At 37.6% G+C, this 26,725-nt stretch overlaps 2 protein-coding genes across 2 annotated transcripts in view; one reads left to right on the plus strand and one right to left on the minus strand.

Annotated features, from left to right (window-relative positions):
• LOC139739201 (disheveled-associated activator of morphogenesis 2-like) overlaps positions 1-13,980 on the plus strand; it is a 123,263-nt gene extending 109,283 nt beyond the window's left edge. Inside the window, exons 16-24 of the mRNA XM_071649818.1 lie at positions 274-419; positions 3,511-3,765; positions 4,463-4,658; positions 4,792-5,006; positions 6,050-6,111; positions 6,825-6,885; positions 7,811-7,948; positions 11,037-11,207; positions 11,874-13,980. Coding sequence (XP_071505919.1) covers positions 274-419; positions 3,511-3,765; positions 4,463-4,658; positions 4,792-5,006; positions 6,050-6,111; positions 6,825-6,885; positions 7,811-7,948; positions 11,037-11,207; positions 11,874-12,122 — 1,493 coding nt within the window. The 3' untranslated portion in view covers positions 12,123-13,980. The remainder of the gene's footprint in view (positions 1-273; positions 420-3,510; positions 3,766-4,462; positions 4,659-4,791; positions 5,007-6,049; positions 6,112-6,824; positions 6,886-7,810; positions 7,949-11,036; positions 11,208-11,873) is intronic.
• Positions 13,981-21,263: 7,283 nt separating this feature from the next.
• The window catches only part of LOC139738706 (legumain-like), a 28,580-nt gene continuing 23,118 nt past the window's right edge, over positions 21,264-26,725 (minus strand). Inside the window, exons 12-13 of the mRNA XM_071649344.1 lie at positions 23,638-23,705; positions 21,264-21,920 (exon numbers count right to left, since the gene is read on the minus strand). Coding sequence (XP_071505445.1) covers positions 21,890-21,920; positions 23,638-23,705 — 99 coding nt within the window. The 3' untranslated portion in view covers positions 21,264-21,889. The remainder of the gene's footprint in view (positions 21,921-23,637; positions 23,706-26,725) is intronic.

Here is a 26,725-nt window from a genome sequence, read left to right on the forward strand (position 1 = left end):
AGATGAGATGAATATCGTTTAACATAGTTTAATATGATGTTGTAAAATCGATGATATTAAATATTCTGTTTCAGTCCCTTACTGCCATGTCAGTTCATAGGTGTCAATTTGACACCGTAGGATGAACTTGGAGGAATCATGGTGGTCTCAAAATTTCGCTGGAGAAACATCATGGCATCACCATGCTTTTCTTTATGTATACAAGGGTTTTGATGCTTAATATCCCAATTGTGAATTCATTTGTGTCTGTCACTCCTCTCACCCCTCCCACAGGTGTGCCAGGTCCCCCTCCAATGGGCGGCATGATGCCTGCTAAGAAGAAGGACCTGCCCAAGCCATCAAATCCTCTCAAGTCGTTTAACTGGTCCAAGCTCCAGAGGATAGAGGGCACCATTTGGCAGGACCTCGACGACCTCAAGGTACATTATACAGAGACTCCAACCCCAAGCACCTTCTGATCTGGAGATTCTCCCGCCCGAAACCCCTAGCAATCGGGAGACTCCAAGTTGATGTGTGCGAAGCGCGAAGTTCCTAGGGTTCTAGATGTTCTCGGGTGCTACCTAAGGCTTATTTTTTCAACATACGATAGCAATAAGTGAGAAATCCTTTCCACCGGGAGACACAGAGCCAGGACGGGAGAAATCAAATCTCCAGCGGGAGAACGGGAGATTTTGCAAAAATGGGTTTTCGGCGGGAGATCTCCCGTCGAAAACGGGAGAGTTGGAGTCTCTGCATTATATGCTGTCCTCTGAGATGATCTATTTTATCTCCACCTCTCATGAGTCTCCACTTTCAATCTCCACATTCATACCCCATTCATGCTTAGCAAATTTAATGCAAGATTTCCAGAGATCTCGCCGGCGACGCTGTAATGTGATAAGCATCATGGGTAAACTCCCAGGTAGAATATCAGATGATTTTTCAGAAGTGTGCTCATGAACCATTCGTGGTTAACTGGCATTTGTCCCTACAAACTCCTGGCAGACACTGTAGTATCAAAGGCATAGCAGGTAAACTCTTTTGAGTGCAAAGTGAAGGTCAACATATCAACATCACCTTGTGGGCCATTTTGCGAGTGTGCCATAAACGTGTACTCGCACTGCAGATGAGCGGGCGAGAAAAATTAATTCAGGAGCTCATTTGCCAGTATGAAAGAAATTTCTCATTGGTGTTCCCCATTTGATTTCCCATTGAATCTCATGTGTGATCACCAAGTGACTAGGATGAAAGGGCTATCAGTCATGTACATATATCATGCACCTTGGTTCACTGGCACCTGAAAATGTGAATTCCTTGGGTACCATCCATCACAAACATTCATTTTTTTAGCTCACCTGAGCCAAAGGCTCAAGTGAGCTATTGCGATCGCCCTTCGTCCGGCGTCCGTCGTGCGTCGTGCGTCGTGCGTAAACTTTTTACATTTTCATCTTCTTCTTGAAAACCCCATGACCGATTTTCATCAAACTTGGCAGGTAGCATCCCTAGGGGGTTAGGAACTCAATTTGTTAAAATGGGCACCATGCCCCACCCAGGGGGCCCCCAGGGGGGCCCAAACCCCCAAAAATTAAGGAATCTGTAAAAATCTTCTTCTCTAGAACCAGAAGTGATAGAGCTAAGTTAATACTATGAGTTAGTACATTGATGACTGTAGTTTCAAGTTTGTTCATGGCAGAATCAGGGGTGCCCCCCTTGGGACCCAGGGGAGGGGGGTGGGGAGGGGTTCTAATGGGGCCTAAATTGTACATTTTCATCTTCTTCTTAAGAATCCCATGACCCATTTTCACCAAACTTGGCAGCTACACGTAGCATCCCTAGGGGGTTAGGAACTCAATTTGTTAAAATGGGCACCATGCCCCACCCAGGGGGCCCCAGGGGGCCCAAACCCCCCAAAATTAAGGAATCTGTAAAAATCTTCTTCTCTAGAACCATAAGTGATAGAGCTAAGTTAATACTATGAGTTTGTACATTAATGACTGTAGTTTCAAGTTTGTTCATGGCAGAATCAGGGGTGCCCCCCTTGGGACCCAGGGGAGGGGGGTGAGGAGGGATCCTAATGGGGCCTAAATTGTACATTTTTATCTTCTTGAGAACCCCGTGACCCATTTTCACCAAACTTGGCAGGTAACATCCCTAAGGAGCTAGGATCTCAATTTGTTAAAATGGGCACCATGCCCCACCCAGGGGGCCCCCGGGGGGCCCACACCCCAAAAATGAAGGAATCTTTTAAAATCTTCTCTAGTATCAGAAGTTATAGAGCTAAGATAATACTATGAGTGAGTACATTAATGACTGTAGTTTCAAGTTTGTTCATAGGAGATCCAGGGGTGCCCCTCGGGGAGGGGGTGGTTGGGAAGGTCCAAATGGGGGCCTAAATTGTACATTTTCATCTTCTTCCTGAAAACCTCATGATGGATTTTCGTCAAACTTGGCAAGTAGCATCCCTAGGGGATCAGGATCACAATTTATCAAAATGAGCACCATGCCCCACCCAGAGGGCCCCAGGGGGCCCCAATCCCCCCAAATTAAGGAATCTTTTAAAAAATGGGCCCTTATTGTACATTTTCATCTTCTACTTGAGAGTGCCTGGTCAAATTTTGGTAGAGCTGTGAATAATTTAGATTAGTGACTGCGTGAAAGGTGAACTTGCGATACTCAGGTGAGCGCTAGACCCGCGGGTCTCTTGTTTTTCCATCTTTCCTTCTTTTCCCTCAACTGAGTTCTCCAGTTTTGCAATGTTGTGCTTTAAACCGTAGCATTCTAACTACTGATAGTCACTGCACCAGCATAAAACACATGTGACCCCAGTGGCGCCATGCCAAGAAGTCACATGGATTTTTAAAGCGAAGCGAGTCACTAGTGGTGCTGAAATGCGATACAAGCAGGATGTGGTATGGTTACATTGAGCAGTTAATGTAACTATATAGTATAAAACTGGTATTAGAAGAATGAATTAGAAATAATGCAAGATGTAAAGAGAAGTGGGACACTCAGCAGTACTCGTATGGTAATCTACCACAAATAACAAAAAAGGTTGACTGGTTTCTAATTTCAGTTGGAAGAACCCCCCAGTTTTCAATGAAAAATATAAAGAAATTAAATGAATGTTAATATCATGTTAAACCGAGAAACACACTTAGGTACAAATGGAACCATTTTGCTCTGGCTCAAAAAAAGTGGCCACAAGTAATAATTTGTAGCAATTTTGGAAAGTTACAGACTGAGGTGTATGTCAGGAAGCAAGATTGTTATTACTGCATATTATACCAGTAGATGATATAATACACAAGGACTTTTAGTACATTCATTATTCCATGAGAAATAGACATTGCACTAAAACTTGCACCCAACAGATCTTGAGTGTTTAAATCAGCGAGAACTTCCATCTTTAAATGTAGGAACTGTGACCCCCTAGTATTCCCAGGATAGCCAAGCCAATATTATACCTTTCATAGGAATGGGGGGAGCTATTGCATTGAATGTGTGCTTCCTTGTCATGGCTGCTTTCTGCAGGTGATCAAGATGCTCGACCTGCCAGAGTTTGACAGCAAGTTCTCCGCCTACCAGAAGAAGGGCGAGGATGCGGAGGAGATCACCACCACCAGCATCAGGTCCCAGAGGGTGAAGGAGCTGGCCCTGATCGACGGCCGACGGGCCCAGAACTGCTCCATCCTGCTCACCAAGCTCAAGCTGACCAATCAGGAGATCTCCCGGGCCATCCTCAGCATGGATACCGCCGAGTGTCTTCCTAGAGACATGCTGGAGCAGGTCAGTCGCCTTCTCTTCCATCCTATCCACTCTTCCACAACGCGCCCACTCCTCCGGTCCTACCCCCTTGGCCTACTGGCTCTTGTGTTTCCTTGCTATCATAGCTGTTTGGCCCCTAGTTTTCCTTCTCTGAATTGTCAGGTTTCATTGGCAACAACGACATATGATGTTAAAGGCGCATAAAGTGTTTGAATGAAACAAAAAAAAATGTTCTCTCCCACTCTATCACTCTCTCTTAGTCTTTCTTATATATCAGTGTCATTTAGCTCTCAGTATTCCTCAAGCACTTGTAGTAGGTCTTGCAAAACCCTCCACACTGCAACGCTGTATGAGGTACTTAACTTAGTTCCACAAGCTACTGAACACCAGGACTAATGAAATACTATCAAGTTACTGATCACTCCAAGTTTTACGTAGTACAGTTATATGCCTAATATTAGTCAATAAGAAGTTGGTTTACTTCTTGAAGTGGATATATCTCTGTCATATGTGCCTTAATAATTTGTGTTTTTACATCCTTCAGTGTTTTCCTTTGTTGTTGTTTGATTAACTTCAATTAAGTGATGATGATCTGCTATATTTTGGTAATGGTACAATATTTCTGTGTATAATAATTATCATTATAGCTCCTGTGAAGATGATATCTTATATCTTGATAACAGTACAATACTCCTGTGTTTCATAATAACCATTATAGCTCTTGAAGTACGTGCCAACCCCAGAGGAAATCAGTCTCCTCAAGGAGCATGAGAAGGAGGTGGACAACATGGCAAGGGCGGACAGATTCTTCCTCGAAATGAGCCGCATTGACCACTACGAGCAGCGGTTAAAGTGTCTCTTCTTTAAGAAACGCTTCCAGGAGAGAATGGGCGATATGAAGCCAAAAATTGAAGGTGAGTTGTCAAATTTTTCTCCTTTATGTTTCTTCCAGTAGTTCTGTCTTTGCTAGATATGCATATTACAGGTTATTGAGATACCAAGGAGTGCATCTTCTCACTGATGATTTGAATCTTTCTTCATCCTCAGCCCTCCTCAAAGCTTCGAAAGAGGTGAGCAGCAGCAAGAAATTGAAGAAGATCCTCGAGATAGTGCTAGCCTTCGGCAACTACATGAACAGGGGGGCACGAGGCAATGCGTATGGCTTCAAGGTCAGCAGTCTGAACAAGATCATCGACACCAAGTCGAGCTCCAACAGGAACGTCACCCTGCTCCATTACCTCATCGATATGCTAGAGAAGAAGGTGAGTCATCCAGACCAACTGGTAGCGTGATGGTGATGATGGGAGTGGTGGTGGTAAGGGTTGACCTGATGGGGGATGAGTTCACACAGATGGCAGCTTTTGATGATGATGATGATGATGACGATGATGACGATGATGACGATGATGATGATGATGATGATGATGATGATGATGGTGATGATGGTAATGGTACTGCTGATGATGATAGTGCTGGTGATGATGATGATGATGGTGATGATGGTGATGATGATGATAGTGATGGTAGTGATGATGATGATGGCGGATAATGATCACAACATGGAGATGATGATAATTATGACAACAAAGATGATGATGATAAGAATGATAGTGACAGTAGTAAATGACAATGAGAATGAAGATGATGATAGTGATGACAGGGTTGATGATAAATGACAATGGATGATTGTAGACTTGATGATATGAAGATGAAGATGATAAAGGTGATGGTGATAAGGGTGATGATGTTGAAGATTACAATGATGATTGGGCATAATGATGATGATGCTTATTGTAGTATTGACTATGATGGAAGTGATGAACGATGATGTCAGTATTAGTGGTGAATTGGAGTTACTTCAGGGATAGCTATTAATGAAAGTATTCTTACACATGATTGTGATCTCAGTAAAGATTTGTTTTATGATGGTGTTAATGACAACAAAGATGTGTGAGCTAGCAGCAACAGAGATGATGATGAGTAACCATTGATGCTGAAAATCACAATAGCTGTCATAATAGTGATGAGAGCAATTGATTTAACAAATCAGTGAGAAAAAAGGTGTATATCCTGTCAGGTATTAGTAGTAAAAGGTAAGTGAGATCATGGTACATATGATGTTTACTCATTTGGAGACAACTTTGATAGCGATGCCATATACAAGTAGTCTAAATACAATTGTCAAAGCCAGTCATGTCATACAGGTATCACTTTTGTCCATACAGTGTTTTTGTAAATTCACAATTTTTAGTCATTTATAGAAAGCATTTTGACCCAATGTTTTCCTCCTTTTTTCTCATCACAGTTTCCTGATGTTGTCAAGCTTGAAGAAGAACTGCCCAATGTCCCCACTGCAGCAAAAGTCAAGTAAGTTTGTGTAATATTTCAAGGGTAAAGTTCAGTCAGTCAAAGGAAAATAAGAATAGAACAGACATGTACACTTTCATTGAAAGTGTAGTCTGGACTGTGAACTCTAGACTTTAAAGTAGATATGGTAAATGAAAAAGTGCACGTACTTCACAACAGGGTTTATAACATTGCATACTTTTACTATTCTCAGCAGATCCATATGCATGAGTACAAAGTATAGATGTTTGTTTTGTTTTGTGTTGATTTGTTTTCTGTGTGTTGTGCTTGTCTTCAAATACAAATAATGCCTCTTTATGATGAGTGTGGTGTCCATATATAAAAAAGTGTTCAGTCAGTTGCTTTGAGGCACTGGGAAACTGTTTCATCAAAGAAAGTGTTCAAGTTGTAGTATAACACCTCTAAAACAGGTGAGGTGTACCCCCAAAGTTATTGGGTTTTTTTTTCAAATTCATTACACATTCCTTACATACATATGTATATTGTAGTTTACCTAATCCTGCTCAGTGTGAAAAGAAAAGTAGATCTCAGTATCATTGTTTGCTTGAACAATACACTGACATCAAAATTTGGATAATTTATCTTGCCTGTATGCACATCAGCCCTATGTCATACTGACCCAGAACAATTTTGCTCCATTGCACAATTTTTTATTATTATTATTATTATTTATATATTTATTTATTCATTTATTTATTTTGTCTATGTTTCAGCATCCAGGAACTGGAGAAGGAGGTTGCACAAATTGCAGCTGGTCTCAGGGAAGTGGAAAAGGTGAGTTCTTTGGGTAAAAAACACCAAACTTTTGGCAATTTCATGGCTGTGTGTTATTGCTCTACAAGGTTATACAATTACATTTGGGGATAAGGGAAATGTCCATGACTAACATCAGCTATTAAAAACAGAAATGCAGTGAAATAAAGCGCAGTTGCTGTCACTATTTCAATCAAGAGGTGAATGTTATACCTTTGACAAGAAATCTGAGAAGATATACTGGTATAATCTGAGTCTTCTGTGCTGGGTGGTGATAACAGTTTTATTGGCTGTAAGGGTTAGTCACAGGGTAGATGAGTCATTTTAAATATCTTGGGGATATTATTTCAGGATCTTCATAAACAACAGAGCAAATTTGGGTATACACTAAGATGTGAAGAGATGAAATATTCTGTCTTGCAAAAAGAGGGCAAATTAACTTTCAGATAATAATGATCTTGACATCAATGGTGAGCATTGACTATGCAAGAAGTCATTGTGGTAGAAAGTGAGAAACATAATGTGAGTTTAGACTTTTTTATCACAATAAATATTTGATTTACCCGCTGTTTATAGGATAAGAACCAGGACTGGCTGTCGGTCAAAAGCTCGGAAATCTAATAGATATGATGTCTGGTCATGGATTCGAATTCCACCCAAATATTTGTGCCCATGATCTTTATCACGACTATTTGAATGTTCAAAACACCGCACAATTGATGTATATTTGTGCCAATGAAGGGCAATTTGTCAATCATTTGTGAAAATAGATAAATAAGTAGATAGATGAATAAAGAATTGATTTTTTTTTCCAGTGATGCTCTTCAAGCAAATTAACATAAGTTATGGACTTGACTAGTAGTTATTTTCCAAGCATACATATTTTGTGGAAACATACTCCCCAGCATTAAAATATAAACGCACTCAACTCTGTTTACATCAACAGGAAGTGGAGTATCACAAGACAAAGAAGACAAAGACAGACAAACACGACAAGTTTGTGTCGGTGATGAGTGACTTTAAAACGCTCTCATCCATCAGCTTCGAAAAGATCCAGGATCTATTGAAGGAGGCCAAGGAGAAGGTAGGCCCATTCTCAGTAAAAGCGTTCAAATACGGAATTTTGGTGTCGCCGACATTCCATGACAGTTTGCGGTTCCCTGAAACCTATTAGATACTATTTAAATGTTTATAATATATCACGAGGACTTTATTTGTTAAAAATAAACACGATCAAATGCGGTTGTCTGCCTTTTTGTATAAAATTTTGCTGTTAAACTTCGCTAAGACCCCCAAAACGCAGTGTCGCCGGCTATTTCAGAATTATGTTTTATTGCTCCTCTCCGTCCACAAACATACTTTCCAAATATCATTTTCATGGACGATGAGCATATCATATGTGCTAATCACAATACTCAAAAAGTTCCAAAACTTTTATTGACTTCTTTTTTTATAGCCTTTTGAAACCTGTCGCCAAATTCACCGCCAGATACGTTACCAGTTTCTTTAGTGTTACAGCATTGCGAAAATAACAAGACTATGCAATGACCCTGTGTATATGAAACCCTGAGGATATACTTCATACACTGCAAGTACTTAGATTTTTTGTGCAACAGCTCTTTATTGAGAATACGGTACAATGTTTGAAATATCGGTTTTCTACACTTTTATTTGGACAGATACGTTACATACTTTTCACGCCACCCACGGCGACAGATATTGCAATATCAAACAAATTGTATATTATACATTACTCCTCGGAATGACGCATCGATTCAACATTAACGTTTAGTACAAGTGAGAAATATTTGGTAGATATCGCTCTCATAATAATATGATCGACCATATACGTTACCACAGATACGTTACCCCAGATACGTGACCGAATTTTGCTCATTGGTCTTGTGCTTTCTGGGGATCAAATCTGGTCAAAATTCATCCCTACACATTACATGCTTCGTTTTGTTGGACCTCAGGATTATATTCTTACACCAAAAGGACAGAGAGGTGAAAAAGAGCAACACTTCCACATGATTTTTCTTTGTGCGTCAGTGTCTCACAACTTAATGCCAAGTTTTCCGACAGATACGTTACCACATAATCAAAATGCTGAAAAGAAATTGTAAATGGTTTTACAAACAAATCGTTGTGTGCTCGTAAACTCCAAAGTTCTATTCTATAAAACCCAGCCACTTTCATATTCTATGCAACAACTTTGAACGTTTATTTTACAAGACGAAGCTAAGATTCAGCATATCAGTTTTTTGCTTTTCAGATTTAGCAGATACGTTACGTATAATTCAGGGCACCCACGGTGACAAATAATGTTATGTAAAACAAAGTGTTTATAAAATAATTCTGCATAGAATGACGCTTCCATAAAAAATTAAAGTTATGTTCAAATGAAGAATATTCAGTAGATATTGCTCTGTAACTTCACCGACAGATTCATTTACGGTACGCCAGATACGTTACCAAACTTTGAAAGAGTAAAAAGTAGTTTATGAAACGCTTCCGAGAAAAGTTCCAGTGTTCTGTTGCATATTTATTCTAGTGTTTTTCAACATATGAAGAACTACTCAAGATTCATTGATAAGTTGAACAATTATTTATTCATTTTCATTAAAAGGAATGAGCCAAATACGTTACCATAGGTCAAACAACTGTTTAGCACATCGAGTTCATAGAGACTGTACCTACTTCCTTCTAAGTGCCTGCAAAAATATATATTTTAAACCTTGTTTGCATTATCCATCAAAACTTAATGAATATTTATAGGCAGATGGATAAATACATTCAGACGTAAGATGAGAATATTCTGTGAATGAAGAACTCAGCTTTCACATTTAGGGCTCTTTTCCACTACATTTCATAGTTTAAATATTACGTACAATGTTTAAAATGGTTAATTTGGGCTTACATTATTCATTTTTACATCAATTCATGAGGTAAATAATTAAACAGGTGATATTTATTAATTCATACACAACTAAAATTATTACTTATATCTTACCAGATACGTTACCAAAGGTGATTCGATGTTTTTCAATAGTTATTTCCCCGGGAAAGCAATTCATATTTGTTTCCTGTGGAAATTCCAGATCGGATCGTTCCCTTTGCATGATTTGTGGGATTCGAAACTTTATTTGTAAGCGAAATTTGCAAAAAATACAAAGTGAATCTTAAGGTTATATTTCATTTCAGCAAAAAGCATATTTCAACCTACCACACAGAAATAATTTGTACCAATTAGCAAGGGATGACAACATCTTTACCTCTTGAAAAATCCCAATATCTTTAGGGGGGACAGATGTCTTTTCCTGAACAGAAATCGGATCAAAACAATAAATTTAATTCAGAGTTAGGAGTCCATTACAACATGTAAATTTGCGGTAACGTATCTGATTGGTGATCAAAAATCATATATGATGCTCTATTTCAATTCATTTTTACTCAATGAATGGCCATCATTTAGAATGTTCCACTTTTTGTTTCGTATTTGACCGGTTTTGAAGTTTCCGAAAACACATCTTTGAATGTATTACTTTGTGGTTGATTTTTCGGTTTTACTCACATGGAATTGAACACTTAATCTGAGAATGGCCCGGTAAGCAGATGACCATAGAATGAGACTAAAAGCAGATAAGGGAGAAGGGTTTGCGGTATTAAACACCATGTGTATACTCATGGTGGTACCGCAAACATTTCTCCCTTATTAACTTCACCATGCAACCCTTCAAGCAACGCATAAAAGCAGATAGATGTAAATGCTTCCCTCTAATGATCTAGAAATATTTGCTCAGTCCTAATGATGCAAGATAGTGATATGTTTGATTGCTTTTCAATGCTCTTGGTATGAGCACATCAGTCTTTTGAGGGAAAATGAAATGTTCCACAAGATATCCTGTAGTAATTTTTTGGCTAAGGTCTTGTTTTTTTCATCATTTTAATATTTTCAAGATGATAGGAAGAAGTTTAAGGAAAAAAAAAAAAAAAAAAAGATGTGACAACATTGTATGAATGGGAGGTGGCAACCCTCCTGGGCATTTTTTTTTTTTTTTTTTTTTTTTTTTTTTAAGCCACAAACCAGGAAAAGCTTTTAAGCTTGGGGAAAATATAAAAAAAAAATATTATTTACCATAAGCTTGCCCTTCTTCTCTCGTTTTGAATAGTTTGAGAAAATGGCCAAGTCCTTTGGTGAGGACGCCACCAAGGTCACTCCTGAGGATTTGTTTGGGACCTTTGACCTCTTCCTACAATCATTCCGAGACGCCCGGCTGGACAACGAGAACATCCGAAAGAAGAAGGAGGAGGAAGAGAGGCGGGCAAAGCTTGAGAGAGATGTGAGTAAAAACTTCACCCATCTCTTGAGCCCGTGTAGGGCTGACAAATGGCATTATCATGTGAATAATAGAAAGTATAAAACTAAATGCTCGCAACAGAAGGTGTGATACAAGTCTGAGCTGGTCAAGTGTTGTCATATTCAGATGTATTCTTGTGATTTCTGCTGCAGTGTTTTGTCTGCCCAAAGTCAGATTTTTAAAGCAATTTCTCAGTTTAGTTTGTATGGAACCTATAGCGCCAAAATTTCTTTTCTTGATGTATATCAACACTGATGCTGTTTGCTGCGTGTACACTAATTTTGACATGAATTACATGTAGCATCATTTCATGCATATATGTTGCAATTGTAAATGGTACATGCACACTGAAATTAGCATAACAGTTAATATGAGAACCTTTTGATTACACATGAAGTCTTTCATGGTAGGTGTTATTAAACATGTCATTAATTTGAAGCTACTTATGTTTTCATTATATCATTTATTTTGTTATTTTCATTTTCTTTTTTTTTATGGGTTATGAATGCTCCAGTGCTTTTATTGCCCAGTTTACCCTTAGGTAGCTGATGGATTGTATGCAATGTGTGTACAGGAAATTCAGAATCTTGAAGAGAACATAGTATGATTGTCATTGCTTTTTCCTCTTGTCTGCTTTGGAATTCTCAGAGGACGGACAAGCGGAAGAAGAAGAGCACAGCAGGGAAAGGGAAACGCAACGGTGATGGAGACTTTGACGAGCTCATCTCAGCCTTACGGACCGGGGACATGTTCACGGACGACATGACGAAACTGAAGAAGAACAAGAGGCGGAACCAGGCCCAGTCGCACCAGCACAACAACTCGGCGAACTCTGGGGACCGGGAGCGAGTGGGGGCGCCCAAGACGGGCAACGGCAGGTCCATGACTGCCATATAAACACACACTAGCCGTCCCTATGAGCCCATCGTTTGCAACGGAAGGGATGTTCGTCAGTCTTCTTTTGCTTGTGAGACAGTGCGATTGTTTTGTACATAGCGCCAAGTGGAAGATATATCCTGCTTTAACTGAGCTGTGTCAGGCAGAGCTTTGCATCGGGGCAGATCGAGAGGGAGTCTGTCCGCGTTGGAGTATGTCTTTCTTCAAAAAAAAAAAAATCCAAGTGCAGCTTTGAATTGAGACCAAGGTAGAGGACCGTCGTCTGCTGTTTGGAAACGTTCCAAGGAAAGAGAACCGAGATACTTGTCCGTCAAAAGTGGGCATTGGTCTGCGTGTTGTACAGACGCCGCAAATGGGATGTATGCCATGTGCTGTGATGGCATTCGAGGCTCAATTACTGTCTGGAGTGATGTGTATGCCCCGACTTGTCAGGGATGGTACCACTCATTTCGCATTGGGAATGTTATCGCTCATTTGGGGAAAAAACAACAACAAAAAAGAAATGTCTGTGATTTGCATTCTCGACTAGACATGATTATGTGTAGAAGTGCGGGTAGCATTGTGATATTGATTGTGATGTCTATGACTTTATATAAGCGTGGCTGTTTCTTTGGGGTTAAAGTTTTTGTGTGTTCAAAATAGCTGAAATGAGAAGCCACAGTGATATTTGTGGCTGAAACAAGATTGTGCAGCCACAAAGAACATCCCTCAACAACCTTCCAAGACATGCACACACACAGAATCACACAAGTAACCACAAGATCTGACACATCATAGATAATAGAGCACATTAAGGCAGGGAGTTTGGATTCATTGCACCTATACTGTTTAATAACTTAGAGCAGTTTGACCGAGTTATGCGTGTTTTGTGGATATGGACATTCAGGTGTTGCTGATAAGGATCTCTGGGTTAGTGGCCATTTTAACCAAATTGAGTATGTCTCATACTTTTATATCATTTCTAGCAGTTTGTCTATGATAATATGCTTGAAAGATGGCATAATTTGATGCCATGATGGGTATCACACATATTGGTAGATGTTATGGCAGTTTCAGTGATTCCTAGCTGTAATTCTAAGTGTCGTTCTTACTTTTCACTTCACTCAACACAAACGCAGATTCCTGGAGTAGATTTGTATCATTCTTGCTGTACATGTTTGTTGACGATATTGATTGATTATAAACAAAACAAAGATGCAAGGTCATTTGGCAATGTCTTTTCGTAGAGACCAAACTGTGCCAGTGAATTGTGTCTCAAAGAAGCAAATCCAGAAGGAAAGTCCCAGGCCATGTTTGAACACTTCCACAAGTTACATTCATGTAATGCCTGGTCATTTTTCACCCTGCTCATTGAAGAGCTTGCGACTTTGGCGAAGTTTTCTGAGGAGGGAATAGTCAAGTCTAGAGGTTTACTGTCCCAAGAAAAAATATATAAGGCACCTGCAATTATCTGTACAGCACCTAATCATTTAAGTGGCAGTTTGGTAATTCGGAATACAGACAGATGATAGATATCGAAGGACATCAACTGTATTAGACTTGGGATTTAGTCCGGATAGCTTCCCTTCTAGTATCAGGACAGAAGTAGCTGAAAATATTACGGATTGGCTTTGAGCTGTGCCAAGAGTTCATTGTTCCATATCCACAGATGATGATGTTAGTACCTATTTACTTGTCATCAGAGCCGGTGTGGCCAGAACTTAAAGTGAAGAATCTTGCAGGACTAGAAGGATATGAGAAACTTATCCATCTTGGATACATAGTAGTGTGTGTGACTAGTAAAAAAAATAAATAAATAAACAGTGTTCCTACAACACTGAAACATTTTGATGGTGTTTTGAGACACACTTTCAGCTCCTAACTCCATTAAATTCACGGTGTAGCTGTTTCTTGTGAACAATGTGAAGTAGCAGAAAGAGCAAGCTTGACCGTAATGAGGACTAAGAGTTCCAAATATTTTATAACTAGTGTCATTGTATGCCAAGTGATACACTTATGTCCATAGATGTGATTCGTGGAATGTTGTTCCTTTGAAGGGTGGTGCAGTCATAGAAAAGAAATTTTTGTCACCCTCGGTCTGTTTGCAATATTTGTTGTACATTTTGTGCCATGAAAAAGTCAATTACAGTATCATCCAAGGCCCCCAATGTCTATATTTCTTTTCGAATTATGTCTCTCCCAAAGTCATGGCAGAGACCTCAGATTGAAAGTTGGAATACGTCAATACCTCAAACCAAAAAGTTGATATATTATCCCATCTCCAGAGGCAGATTTGGCTATCACACAGTATCCATGGTAACTGCAGTTGTTCTCTTGTATCGGAACAGCTGAGGGCTATAAAGCAAATGTTTTAGGCATTGGCTCGATGTATTATGTGGTTGTGTGGGCCGGCTAGAGGTTACCAGAAGCACAAAGTGTACAGTGGCATGTGTTTGAATGATGTTTGATAGTTTTCTAATATTGCTGATTTCTCTCAATATGGCCTTTGTGACTGCTGTTACGCAGTCAGTCGCCTTTCTAAAGCTGACACATGAAATTTGAAGATGATTGTTAGAAAAAAAAAAAAGTGCTTTAAGGATCACTTCATGATAGTGTATAGAAAAAGTCATTTATAACATTTTTTTAATATTTCAAGGAGTTGAAGAACAGATTTCTGGTACCGATATCCAGCTGGATTGTAGATCATTGCAGACTGTGGAACTTGCTTCATATTTCAATATCTTCCCTGGGGGAATATATCGTCTTTGTATCTATTGCTGTCTATTGCAAGCTATGGTTCAAAGCTGCCTACAATTTTGAAAGCTGTTAAAAAAAAAAAGACACACAGACAGAACAAAAAATGCGCCATTAAGCATGCATAAGGAATGTATACTATATTGAAGGAAGTTACCCTTCTGTTATGTTCTGTTTCTATACATGGTTGAAGCTGTATATACGCTGATGGGTGAATCATACAGCTTTTCACATTGATTCTCTTGCACATTAAAAAACAACCCCATGAGACTAGCAAGCCTAACAAGTGGCTAAAATCATACGGGGAAAAGTTTTCGACACATTAAAGCACAGCATCAAAGAAATTCTACTATAAAAGAAAAAAAACATTGAACTGATGACATCATAAATGTCGTCTCAGACTCAGTGAAATAGAAATGGGAAGAGTACACTGTACTTCCCTTCTCTCTAGCAAAGTCCTGTCGTCATTCCATGGTGTAAGGGTCTCGTGTCTATCAATCTAAGATGCTTTTTAGGCAGCCCTGACCACCACCCCCCCCCTCCATCCCTGAGGAATCTCTTCTAAATTGGAGACACTGTTTTTTGAATGTTTTCTTGCACATGTTAATTGTGTGTACTGTGACGTAGCAGTCATCGTCATTGTTGTGTCCACAAAGAGTCATTAACTGGAAAGTAATGTCGCAGTCAATTATTTCCAAAATTTCTTATTCTTGTGATTCCTCGCTGAATGCAGCATTCTGTAGAAAAGTCTTTTATTTACTCTATGTAGGGTTGAATATATGTAAAAAAATCTATATATATATGAACAGATGTACAGAATATATCAGTGTATCAGATAACTAGTGAAAGATGGGATTTATTGAAGTGAAAATTGTTCTATGAGATCGATTTCTATCACATAATGAATTTGAATCATACTGAATTCGTTAAATATTAAGTTTATATTGTTTTAAGTAACTCCATTTCATTTACTGATCATAACATATATGAAAATGTATGTAACCCCAATGATACCCTCAGTTCATCATTATATTATTTTAGTGTAGTATCCTAAAATCTTAATCATATCCCCTATGTTATTGTGAGTTTCCAGAGCCATTTCTCTTTTCATCTCCTAGATAAAGAGATTAAGTCACAGTCCATGTAATCAATATTCATTGTTAGATTTACCAGGTAACATTCCCAAATTTTATGTTATTCAATGAGGTAAAGTTTCAAACACACCAGTATGTTAAGTGTATAACATATGATTTGAAATGTCATGCTTGGTAGAAAAATAACAAAGTCATTCCAACAGTGAAACAAGACCGAAAAAGAGAGGAAAAAAAATGCCACTAACCTGAATGTAACATACTTTATTGCACAAAGGATACAAAAGTGTCTAAAGAGAAGAGTCATCTCCTTATAAAGGCTCGCAATCTGTGAACACCGTTGTAAGCCGTGTGTTTCATACTTCACACAGATTCTTTTGACTGTCTTTGGCATGAGAGGTTACCCTGAGGTCAAGTGATTGCATTTTTTTGTTAAAGGTTACTGCAAGGTTAAATGATTGCATTTGAAAGGTTCCAGGATGATAGCTCATTTAATGCAAGGTGTGTTATTTTTTTTACATATTTTTTTTTCTTAAACAGTAATTTTGTCAGGATGGTGGTGGCAAGCTTGCTACTGATAGATGTGCATCAATGCTGTAGGTACTGTAGTCACCTAGAAAGACAAGATTAGATTGATATATTTGTTGAGTATTAGTATCCTTTTTTTATGACATTTGAAGTTGTCTTCCAGTTCCCATACACTGTAGGATAAAATGTGTTTAAATAGTTTCTCACATACATGAGATGCAATGCTTTCCATCTAATATGGCAATCCAGTCGCAAGACTCTCCCTCTCAAAAAGTAAAATACAGTGTCTTTGTCTTTTTATATACCAGGGTATATCAGTGCAGTGTTAACAGGATGTGGTACTCATGCACTTATTCTGTGTAGATAGAATAGACCTGTCAACCGTTAGCAAATACCTGTGAAAAGTACCACACTTTGGACTTACATTGTATTAGGATTTTATTTTTCTATTTTTTTCTCTCGCTCTCTTTTTTTTTTTCGGGGGGGGGGGGGGGTATATTTAGTGTTATTTCTTCGTATAACTTCCTTTTGGAAATTACAAGGCTGAAGGGATTTTACATTGAGTGATAATGAACCTGGCTGTTAGCTGCATGCATGCACATGCAATTGTAAAACTTATAAAGGAATAGCTGCCTATGATTTGTGATGTTGATATGAAAGGCCAATTAAATTCAGGAGTAGAGAATGACAAAATTCAATGAAGTGCATGCAGGCACCTTAATTCTCTTCATGTGATGAAGTTATGAGCAAGTAATTGCAATATTCTGACTCCATTAGTGCAAACCCAGTGGGCTGTGTAGTTGCTAGATGCAGTATAATCTATTTTTGTTCAAAAGACTACCCAAAAGAATGTTGTAGTCTGAACTTGTAGAGCAGTGTCTATGTGTTCATGATTGATGGAAAAACTGTGGGATGTATCCCAATTGACAAGATTTCATCTTATTTGATTTTAACTCATGATATGCCTAAGGAGCAATGTCTGGGTAATGACTTTTGTAAGTACTAAACAGCTTTATTTGTACAATCACTTGTAAAATCAGAGTTGATATGACTTTCATTTCTAATTGGTACCAAAAGTGTATCGGCATTGTACTTAATCAGTGTGTGGAGATGGCTCTAAAATTGATCATTATTTGTTCTGTTCAGACATAAGTTTTGTATTCACATCACTGTCGAACAAATTCTTGTTTTGATACGGAAAGGCAGAAATTTTCTATGTTTGTCACATCTCACCATAGTGGGCATAAACAGTGAGTTTCTATTTTGGTGTAAGTTGCAAACAGTTGTTCTATTCTTTTAGATGTACCAAACACTCATTCACGAACTGCCTGTCATACGTACTGCACAGTGAGTAGGAAAATTAACTGCCATGTAATTCTATGAATTTTTAATCCAAAGTTACTGTTTGTAATGGTGTATTCGGCATATAGCTGTAGTCATTTTGAAAAGAGGGGGGAAAAACCCTGACTGCGTCATTCCCTGCAGAAGAGCACGTCATTTTTTTTTTTTGGCTCTTTGCAAGTACCATACCACAACAGCGGAAAGAAACCTCCCCGTTTTTTCAAGAAGGGAATGCACAACACAAAAGAAATACAGAATGTGCTGAACGACAAACAAATGATGAATATCTTTCATCAAGTCATTGTGTTTACTAATAGTGACAATTAAACTCAAGTGGTTAGTTTCAAATATGCACATTTTTTCCTTCTTTTTTTTGACTGGGAAACCTCAAGGCAAATTCAACAAATGGCTGCTGCATTCATGCATGTTTGTACAGATGTATTTTCTAACAAAATGAGGCGGTATTATTTCTGTTCTTTTGCACTGTCTGTATAGCTTTGTTTATTTATTAAGGTGTTGGTTTCGGGCCGATTATTATTATTATTTTTTGACTACACGCTATGTACATGTAGGTACTGTTTTTTGAAGAAACTTGTAAATATGTTATGTGAATTTACATTGTATGTATAATCATTTATAAACGAGACTGTTTATGTTGTGTAATACATTGGTTTCAATGTGAAATTGGGTTTCATGATAATTTGATGACAAATAAAAAAACTGAATAATAAATGCATTCATATGAAATATTCTGTAACTTATTTTGTCATCTCTAATCTTGTGTATTTATCCCATCATAAATACAAATTAACAAAGTACAATGTAGTATCAAACTGAAAGTTATACATATACACTGTACATCAATCTCACTACATGTACATTGTATCAGTGAATTTAATATACAAGCCAATGTCTACATATGCACCTATGTAACTATTTATATGAGTGTGTGGGTGTGCATGGGTGTGTATATATATATACCGTAGTTATGGTTAAACTCGGCCTAGCGGGTAAAGTTGGCCGCCAGCGCGCACAGTACATACGGCCGACTTTACCCGCTAGGCCGAGTTTACCCATAACTACGGTATATATATATATATATATATATATATATACAGTGTATATACATGTATTACATAAAATATATAATGTATAATACACATATGATTATGTGTATCTCCGTGTGAATAACTTTTCTTCCTGTATCAAATCTAGTTTACTTGCACAACAATTTTTAATCTATAATTTCATTCATATAAAAACCACTACTGTATGAACATCCAATCTAGATTCCCATATTGCAGCAGATTTGTCTGACTGTATAAATGCATAAACTAAATAGCTAAAGAACATGACACTCAAAAATCAAACAATTCAAGTACACCTTTAACTTTTGCTGTGCATACAAGACTATTTAATTTGAAGTTTTCATTCATTTCTTTCATAACAAAAAATATGTTAAACACAATGTTTATTTGATTTCATTACATCTTCAAGCTTATGACCACTGATTCAAAAGGACAAAAAATATAAACAAAAATAAAAGATTCTCTGAAAGTACATAAACAGCTCTGAAATCAAAGACAATCATTATTCCCTTGATTTATATTTTTCATGGACATGTTCCATTCAGCCTTCTATCTCAAAAGCCTTTTTTTAGATTCTGGTAGTACTGTTTAATGTAGACATGAATGACACACACCATTCAAAATTTCAAACTACAGCAAACAAAAAGATACTTGTCATACTAAGTCCCTGGGATTGTCATGATTTCTTCTTATGTGTTCGAATAACGAGTGTGATCACTATTAATCTTAAATCACACAAAAATTTTTGCAATATTTATTATTCATGTGCAGGTACATATTCGAAACAACCCCCTGAAATTTTTTATACACGATATATAGCTAAGTATTTCAACACCTTCTCTTTGTGTTAAGCTAAAAGGATAAATACTTTGCTCTCCTGCCAATAAATCCCGTCATCAAGAACAGACAGTCTGCCTTTACATCATCCATTCAAAACTTTTCTTTTTTTTCCAAAATGATAATATCAGAATTACAGAAGAAAAGACTTGTCCTGGCTAGTAATGAGTCCCATCATATCAATACAAAATCAAATTTGGTCCACTTTTAATCATTTCTTGAAAACCATAATATGAAAAACTGGAAAAAAAAGTAGTAGAAAGACTACTGTTAACATGAAATATTGTAAGGTTTACAAATTCTTTTTTTTCACAAATTTCGCATCTACTTAATTAGTGCAAAGTAAGAACACATTTACAATTTAGGGAGATATCACAAGTGGATATTTGTTATCATGATTTTGTGCTTAGTTTTTATTCCGTGGGCAATTCTGCTGCTGCGAATGTGAACGATCAATTCAGAGTATATCAAGGTGCATATCTCGCAACCCACTTTCACTGGTGTTACTCCTCGGGTGTAAGTGACTACACATTAGAGAGATTTTTCTCTCGACAGAATTCAACATGCACAAATCTCATAACTTACAATCCCACTCCGTGTCAGTTTTTCTACCATTTCATCTCCATTGGATCACTGATACAGGACAGAAGATTTAAAATGTCACATGGCATACTTTCCTGAAAAGTATCCATAATGAAAAGCTCCCGTTAGACTCCGATAGACTACTACCACAGTTCTGTGGGCAGAGACTGAAGTTTGCTGGTTCAATACACAAGCAACACTTTACATCAAGTTACAAAGAATTTTCTTGAATTGCAACAAGATATAGATTTTCCACAGACTGAGATGAAAGCAGAGCATCTCAAATGAAGTGACTCTTACGAGGACACTTTCTTAACTCTCTGAAACAATTTTAGTGATCTCATAAAATATATTGATATTCCCCCAAACTATTGCATGATTTCATTTCAACATGATCTTCCTTGATACCACAACTCTATGCCGTGATCAAACAGCATGCACTGATCTTAACTTGAAATGTGCAGAGGTAGCAAATATCTTGAGGTTATGGTTCGTTTGTTTTGTTTTGTTTTGTTCTTTGGAGGGGTCCATATCCTCATTTTCATCATTATTTTCCCAGACTTCTGTTTTTTAAGCAATGTATAATTGAGAAATCACTGCATAAATGAAGAGAAGGCATCTAATAAAGTCTGCGTGTCACTATGTGACTATTAAGGACGGCAGCTGACATATTAAGAGTACTTAGCAGTACAAACATCGCTCATCCAAACTATCAAGTAGATGTAAAACTACACTGATATTGTTAAACTCTATTTGCAAGGTGAAAAAAAGAATTTGGAGATTGAAGTTGTCTTTATCTATACCTCCAAGATAAATTCATGAGAGGGATGTGCGACATTTTCCCCTCAGAACACACAGCCCTGTAGGACTGTATAGGGTAATTTCTTGAGAATCTTGCGCCTATATGAAATCACAGCATGAACCTTCCACAAAAAGTATTAGTATACATGATTCACATTTGAGGTGTTATTGCTAAAGTAGTATCAAACTTAATGCATATTATGTTGTGGACATTCATCAGGAGCAGTTACTGCTCAAAATAACGACACAATTTTCTGGAGTAAATTCATTATTTGTGAATACACTAACAGACAGGATTGCACCTATTTGTGCATTCATAGGAAATATACCAAACACATCACTGCATTAGATATTTATCTAAAGTAATCATAAAGCATATAAACCTAAAAATTGCATATTTTGTTATGTACATGGCACTTTAGTCAAATCATCAAAACACTTTGTGCAAACTCATACAATGAATCAATTCAACACACATGTATTAAAATGAGTACATGATCACTTATTCATTACCAATCATACAAAACCAATATATGTCAAAATAATCATAGCTATAGAATTTGTGATATGCCAAAATGAAAAATGTACTATTCTATTGTGTGCAAAAATAATATGGAGCATCTACATCAAAATTTCAGGACTATCATATAAATCTGAAAGTAAGATTTCTGTTTGGACAAATCATTAAAAAAAAACACACACACAAATGAAACATTGTCACTGTGCAGTTGTTTCTCCTATCATCTAGTGGAATTCTGGAATACCTCTAGCAGACGTCATTGATGGCACTCAGGATCCTGGATGGAAATTACAAATGATGAAAAAAACATTAAAAAAACATCAAAATGTCAATTGGCATTACCCACAACAATATTCTGCATCCACAGTATATGAGTACACTGATTGCATTTCCCTGTTTTCACGCCACTTACAATTGATATAAGATACTAACTACCCAATATCAATTCTGCTGACACAGAATCCCTCTGGAATCGAAGAATTTTCTAACCACCCCCCCCCCCCTCAAAAAAAAAAAAAAAAAATTGGGAGGTTCCACGTCCTGGAATGAGAATGAAGAAATCAAGTTCCATGGATTTCTATCCTAGGTCCACTTTCTATGTAGTGATACACAGCAATCAACACTACCATGGCAACCTGTTGGCAATAGCCAATCAACTGTGAGCATTTTCATTAAGTATATGGCACCCTCAATTGCAGGATATACACATATTTTTCTTGTTTGTTGTTACCAAATATTTAGACCACATCACATTGAAAAAGTACATGGCTGCAAAATGTCACAAATATGTGACCTGCTACAACAAAAGGATCCAAAAGTCGAGGGAGGTAGATTTTCTGAAAATAACATGGCGTCATTCCCTTACTCTTCCGCTTTAATTTCATATATAACAAGACTCATAAATGTACTCGGTTGCAGAGATATTGATGATTTTATGAGAGCATGTCGAGTGGTCTAGGAAATCGGCGTTTCAAGGAAACCACCATCAAAGTGTTCTTTCAGATGCTATCATGATCAAGGGGAGGTAAGACAGTTTTCATCTCTTGACAATAGAAGGTATGCTCCTAGCAACCTCTGTGATGTTCATTCAAGCATAGCGCCAGCGGTCTACACAATCAGGACGGACGGACGGAAGGATGGACGGACGGACGGACGGAAGCACGGACGGATGGACAACCCGAAAACATAATGCCTCCGCCACCACTTCGTGGCGGAGGCATAAAAACAGAACTTTGATAGTTTTGACCAATTTTGATGACCTTACTTCAAACCCAATTTTCTCGGCTCAGCCGTCAGTGACTTTTTGGATCCTTTTGTCATGATGGGTCATATACATGTATAGTGATACGTTGAGGTGCTTTCAGAAGCACGCTGCCAGGCAAATTAACCAGGTTTGGTCACAAATGAAGGCTTTCTTTCTTTGGGGGAGAAAAAACAGACAAAGGTGATGGCTGTGGTTACAAATGGAACATACAGTGAACAAGTTTCTATTATTGCAGTTGAGTGCTGTTAAAGTGCTGTTTCGCAGTGTGGAAATTTTTGCTCATTTCAAACTAGCACAAAAATAAGAGTGGGCAAATATGTTAAATTTGCTTGTAATATGTATAATATGCTATGTCTTCAATTCCTCAGAACTAAAAACAGACAAAATTTATTCTACCCAACTGAGTGCAAAAAATTACCCACGATAAATATTTTCATCTTCACCAATATGTGGATGTGTGTGTCTGTATACCCGATGTGTCTGTGTGTGTATGAGTGCATGTGTACACATGCGCGTCTACGTGTGTATGGAACAAAGCGTCTCTCACAAATACACTTTTCTTTTGCTGGTGGTGCACCACCCCGTTCTCGATAGATCATTTGCAAAATTTAGACATTAAATCACATCTTCAATCAAGATGACAAAATCTTCCTATTCCGGCAGAAAATCCTAGTCTACTTTGGGTCATCCCATCCTTGGTCATCCCCTCCTTGGTCATCACCCCACTCACCTGTCCAGAGATGTTCCTTGGTCACACAGATTGGCAAAGACATAGACCAGACTCATGGCATAGTCATTCTGAAACAGCAAAGAGGGGGGAAAGAGACACCAGAAGATTAACTCTTGTCATTACCACTGGCAACTATACACAGGGGGATGGGCCTTAGAAGGGTTAAAGGGACTGTACAGTACTGGTTGAGGTGAGGATTCAGGTTTATAATATTTTTTGGTGAGATAATGAGAAACCTCTTATGAAATCTGAAAGAGCATGCAATTTCAAAAAGGATTCAATGTTTATTTGATGAAAATTTGTTTTCAAATGGCTGAGATATCCAAAAAAGCATTGATAATAAAATGCTGCAGACCACGACTTTTATTAGGATCTCTTTGCTTACCTTGTTTTTGGATATCTCAGTCATTTCATAACCAATTTTCATCAAATAAACTTTCAATTTCCCTTAGAATTGCATGCAATTTGACATCTCATAGAGTGGTTTCTCAATATCTTGCAAAATGTTAAAAGCTAAATCCTAACCTCAACCAGTACTGCAAAGTCCCTTTAAGGGGAAATTCCCAAAAATACATACAAGAGTATACTGTGGATTCAGCAAATGCAGAAAAAACAGTGAAGCACTCACTAGAAAATTTGATAAATACTGTATCAGATAATTCATGCAAAAGTTATAAATTCCGTCAACTACGTGTAGTTTTGGTTAATTCCATATGCTGCCCTGTCTGGAGGGAACTCTACAAGAATTTGTGATGTCACAGTGGTCAAACAATAAACAATAAATATGAAGGGAATTTTATCAGGGAGAAAAAAATGTTTTGAAGACATCATTGAGGCCTCCACAATGTGTATCTCAGAATCAAACATCTTGAGGAAATGTGCACATTTCTTTTTTAACCCACTGAAGACAAGTCCCGAGTGTACTCAGTCAAATGTCTGTGGGAAATGTGTGTTATAGCAAAATCAGCCTGTCCTCAACTGGTTAAAATAAAGATTTGTGAGAGTAATCATATGTGATTTTTAATCTGTTCTACCATTATAACATCATAAATTGCTGTAACCTCCCATCTCCAGCAGGCTGCACATATAAATGTTAAAGAGACACTTCCCCTTCAATTAATCAGATGCCATGTCCATTAAACCAAAATTGTCCACGAATCTGACCCAGGCAGATATTCCTACATAGGTGTTGCAGTGTGTGAGCCAGGCAAATATTCCTACATTTGTTTTGCAGTGTGGAGATTGACAGCAGCGAGTGGCTAGTTGTAACTTTCCATGTTCACTTTTTGATAGAATCTATCTCATTCCTGCACTGCAGTGAAAATGTCAGAGCAACTCAATTTTTTTGATAGGCTGAGATTGATAAATTGTGCCAGCAAGTCCAATATCAATGAAGTACAGAGAATATAATATGTGACCGTGCATCACAAAACAAACAAAAGTCGCACCCTTTGAATTCATGTAAGGACTGAAAAAAGTGAAACGGGTCAACAAAGTCAATCTTGGGTTTTTCCTGTTTTCTGAATGAGCTATTCTTTTTCTACATTATTCTTAAGTTTGGGATTATAGAATGTATGGGAAAGTGAGTTTTCAGCAGTTTTTCTACAACCCCTTTTTTTGTAGAGTAGTGAAATCAGGTGTGTCTTAATAGAGGCCCCTTTTCATTTCTTGAAAATCCTTTGCACACTCTTCACTTTCAACTCCAATAACTTTAGAGCGTGTAATGCTAATGCTTTGAAAATTGGCGATAATCATGGACAGAATGTGTTAATAAAGCATGGACAATTTCAGCCTAATCTAAAATTCCCTTCATTGTTTTTGCTCCGGTGGTCTACATCCTGTTTTTCGTCCCATTCATTGCACAGCTCGCACGCTTTGGTAAATATAAAGTGCTTGAATAGACCATGTACTTCAGAGCCTCTTTTCTCGGTTTCACACTTTCCAGAGTGTGTGCTTTCTATCAAATATTTAGATAGGTTAAGAGAGTCTATTTAATTTGAGTTATACATTATTTTAAAGTTTCGAATCTGCTCTCTCAGAATCTGCCCTTAACAAAAAATCCATATCTCCATCCATGTGACTTTTTGTTGGTTTTGTGATGCACAGTCACATATAAATATTTATATTATATACATACATGTATATACACATATACAAACACTTGTTTTGCACATGTGAAATACTGGTTTCACCTGCGATGATTCTTAACAGACGAATCATTAATGATTGAAATGAGTAATAAGATAAATGACCATTAAGCACTATATCTATTTTGACAAAATAGTGGAAGTGACAGTGCGTTAATATGTCACATTACAGTTCATATGTCAGGTATAAATCAACGTCACAACGTTTGGAAGTTGAATTTTGACTGGTAAAATGCATGCTTTACAACAACTCAAAAAGGTCATTTTTCCAACAGCATACGTGATAAACTTACATCTAGACAGAAAAATAACAACTAACTTCCTTCCCTGTCATTATGTCCATATTTTACATCTTAATGTCCTTTTGCCCTGTTCTTATGTCCTGTTTCGGTTGAGTGGGGACCATTTTTATTTGATACTCCAAGTATGAGTTGCTCATTATGTGGATCTAAGTCTAGCAATAGTGTTTTGCCATAATTCAGTGCAGTATAAACTCATTAAGTAAAGTACTTCTGATGTTTTAAAAAATATTACTTTCACATAACAACGCCCACATTTATAAAATACATGCCACTTACAGAGTCAGATTGAGTTTCATTACAAACGGAAATGACAAATTCACATCTCCCTTAAATCTTCCTCATATCTCCTGTCATGCTCTCTAGGTGTGCAAAAAATAAAAGCACTGATTTCATTCATAATTGTACAGTACTACATAATAATGAATACGATATCTTGTGAGCCCTCATTCAGCACTTTGTCTCTTTTTTTAAGACCACTAAAAAACAAAAATGTTGCAAAGGCAGGCTTCTTTCTCTAAAAATTCCCAATTTAATTGCAGCTAAACCAAACATGCAGGTTCCACAGAAGCCAGCTGGGCAAATTACAAACAACAGCGAAAATTTTCAGTTGTTGCTATGGTGACCACAACTATGTTAAGC

Source organism: Diadema antillarum, unplaced genomic scaffold, assembly GCF_040938485.1.
Source record: "Diadema antillarum isolate AM-2024a unplaced genomic scaffold, OU_Dant_1.0 scf00000029, whole genome shotgun sequence".
NCBI classification, from domain to species: Eukaryota; Metazoa; Echinodermata; class Echinoidea; order Diadematoida; family Diadematidae; genus Diadema; species Diadema antillarum.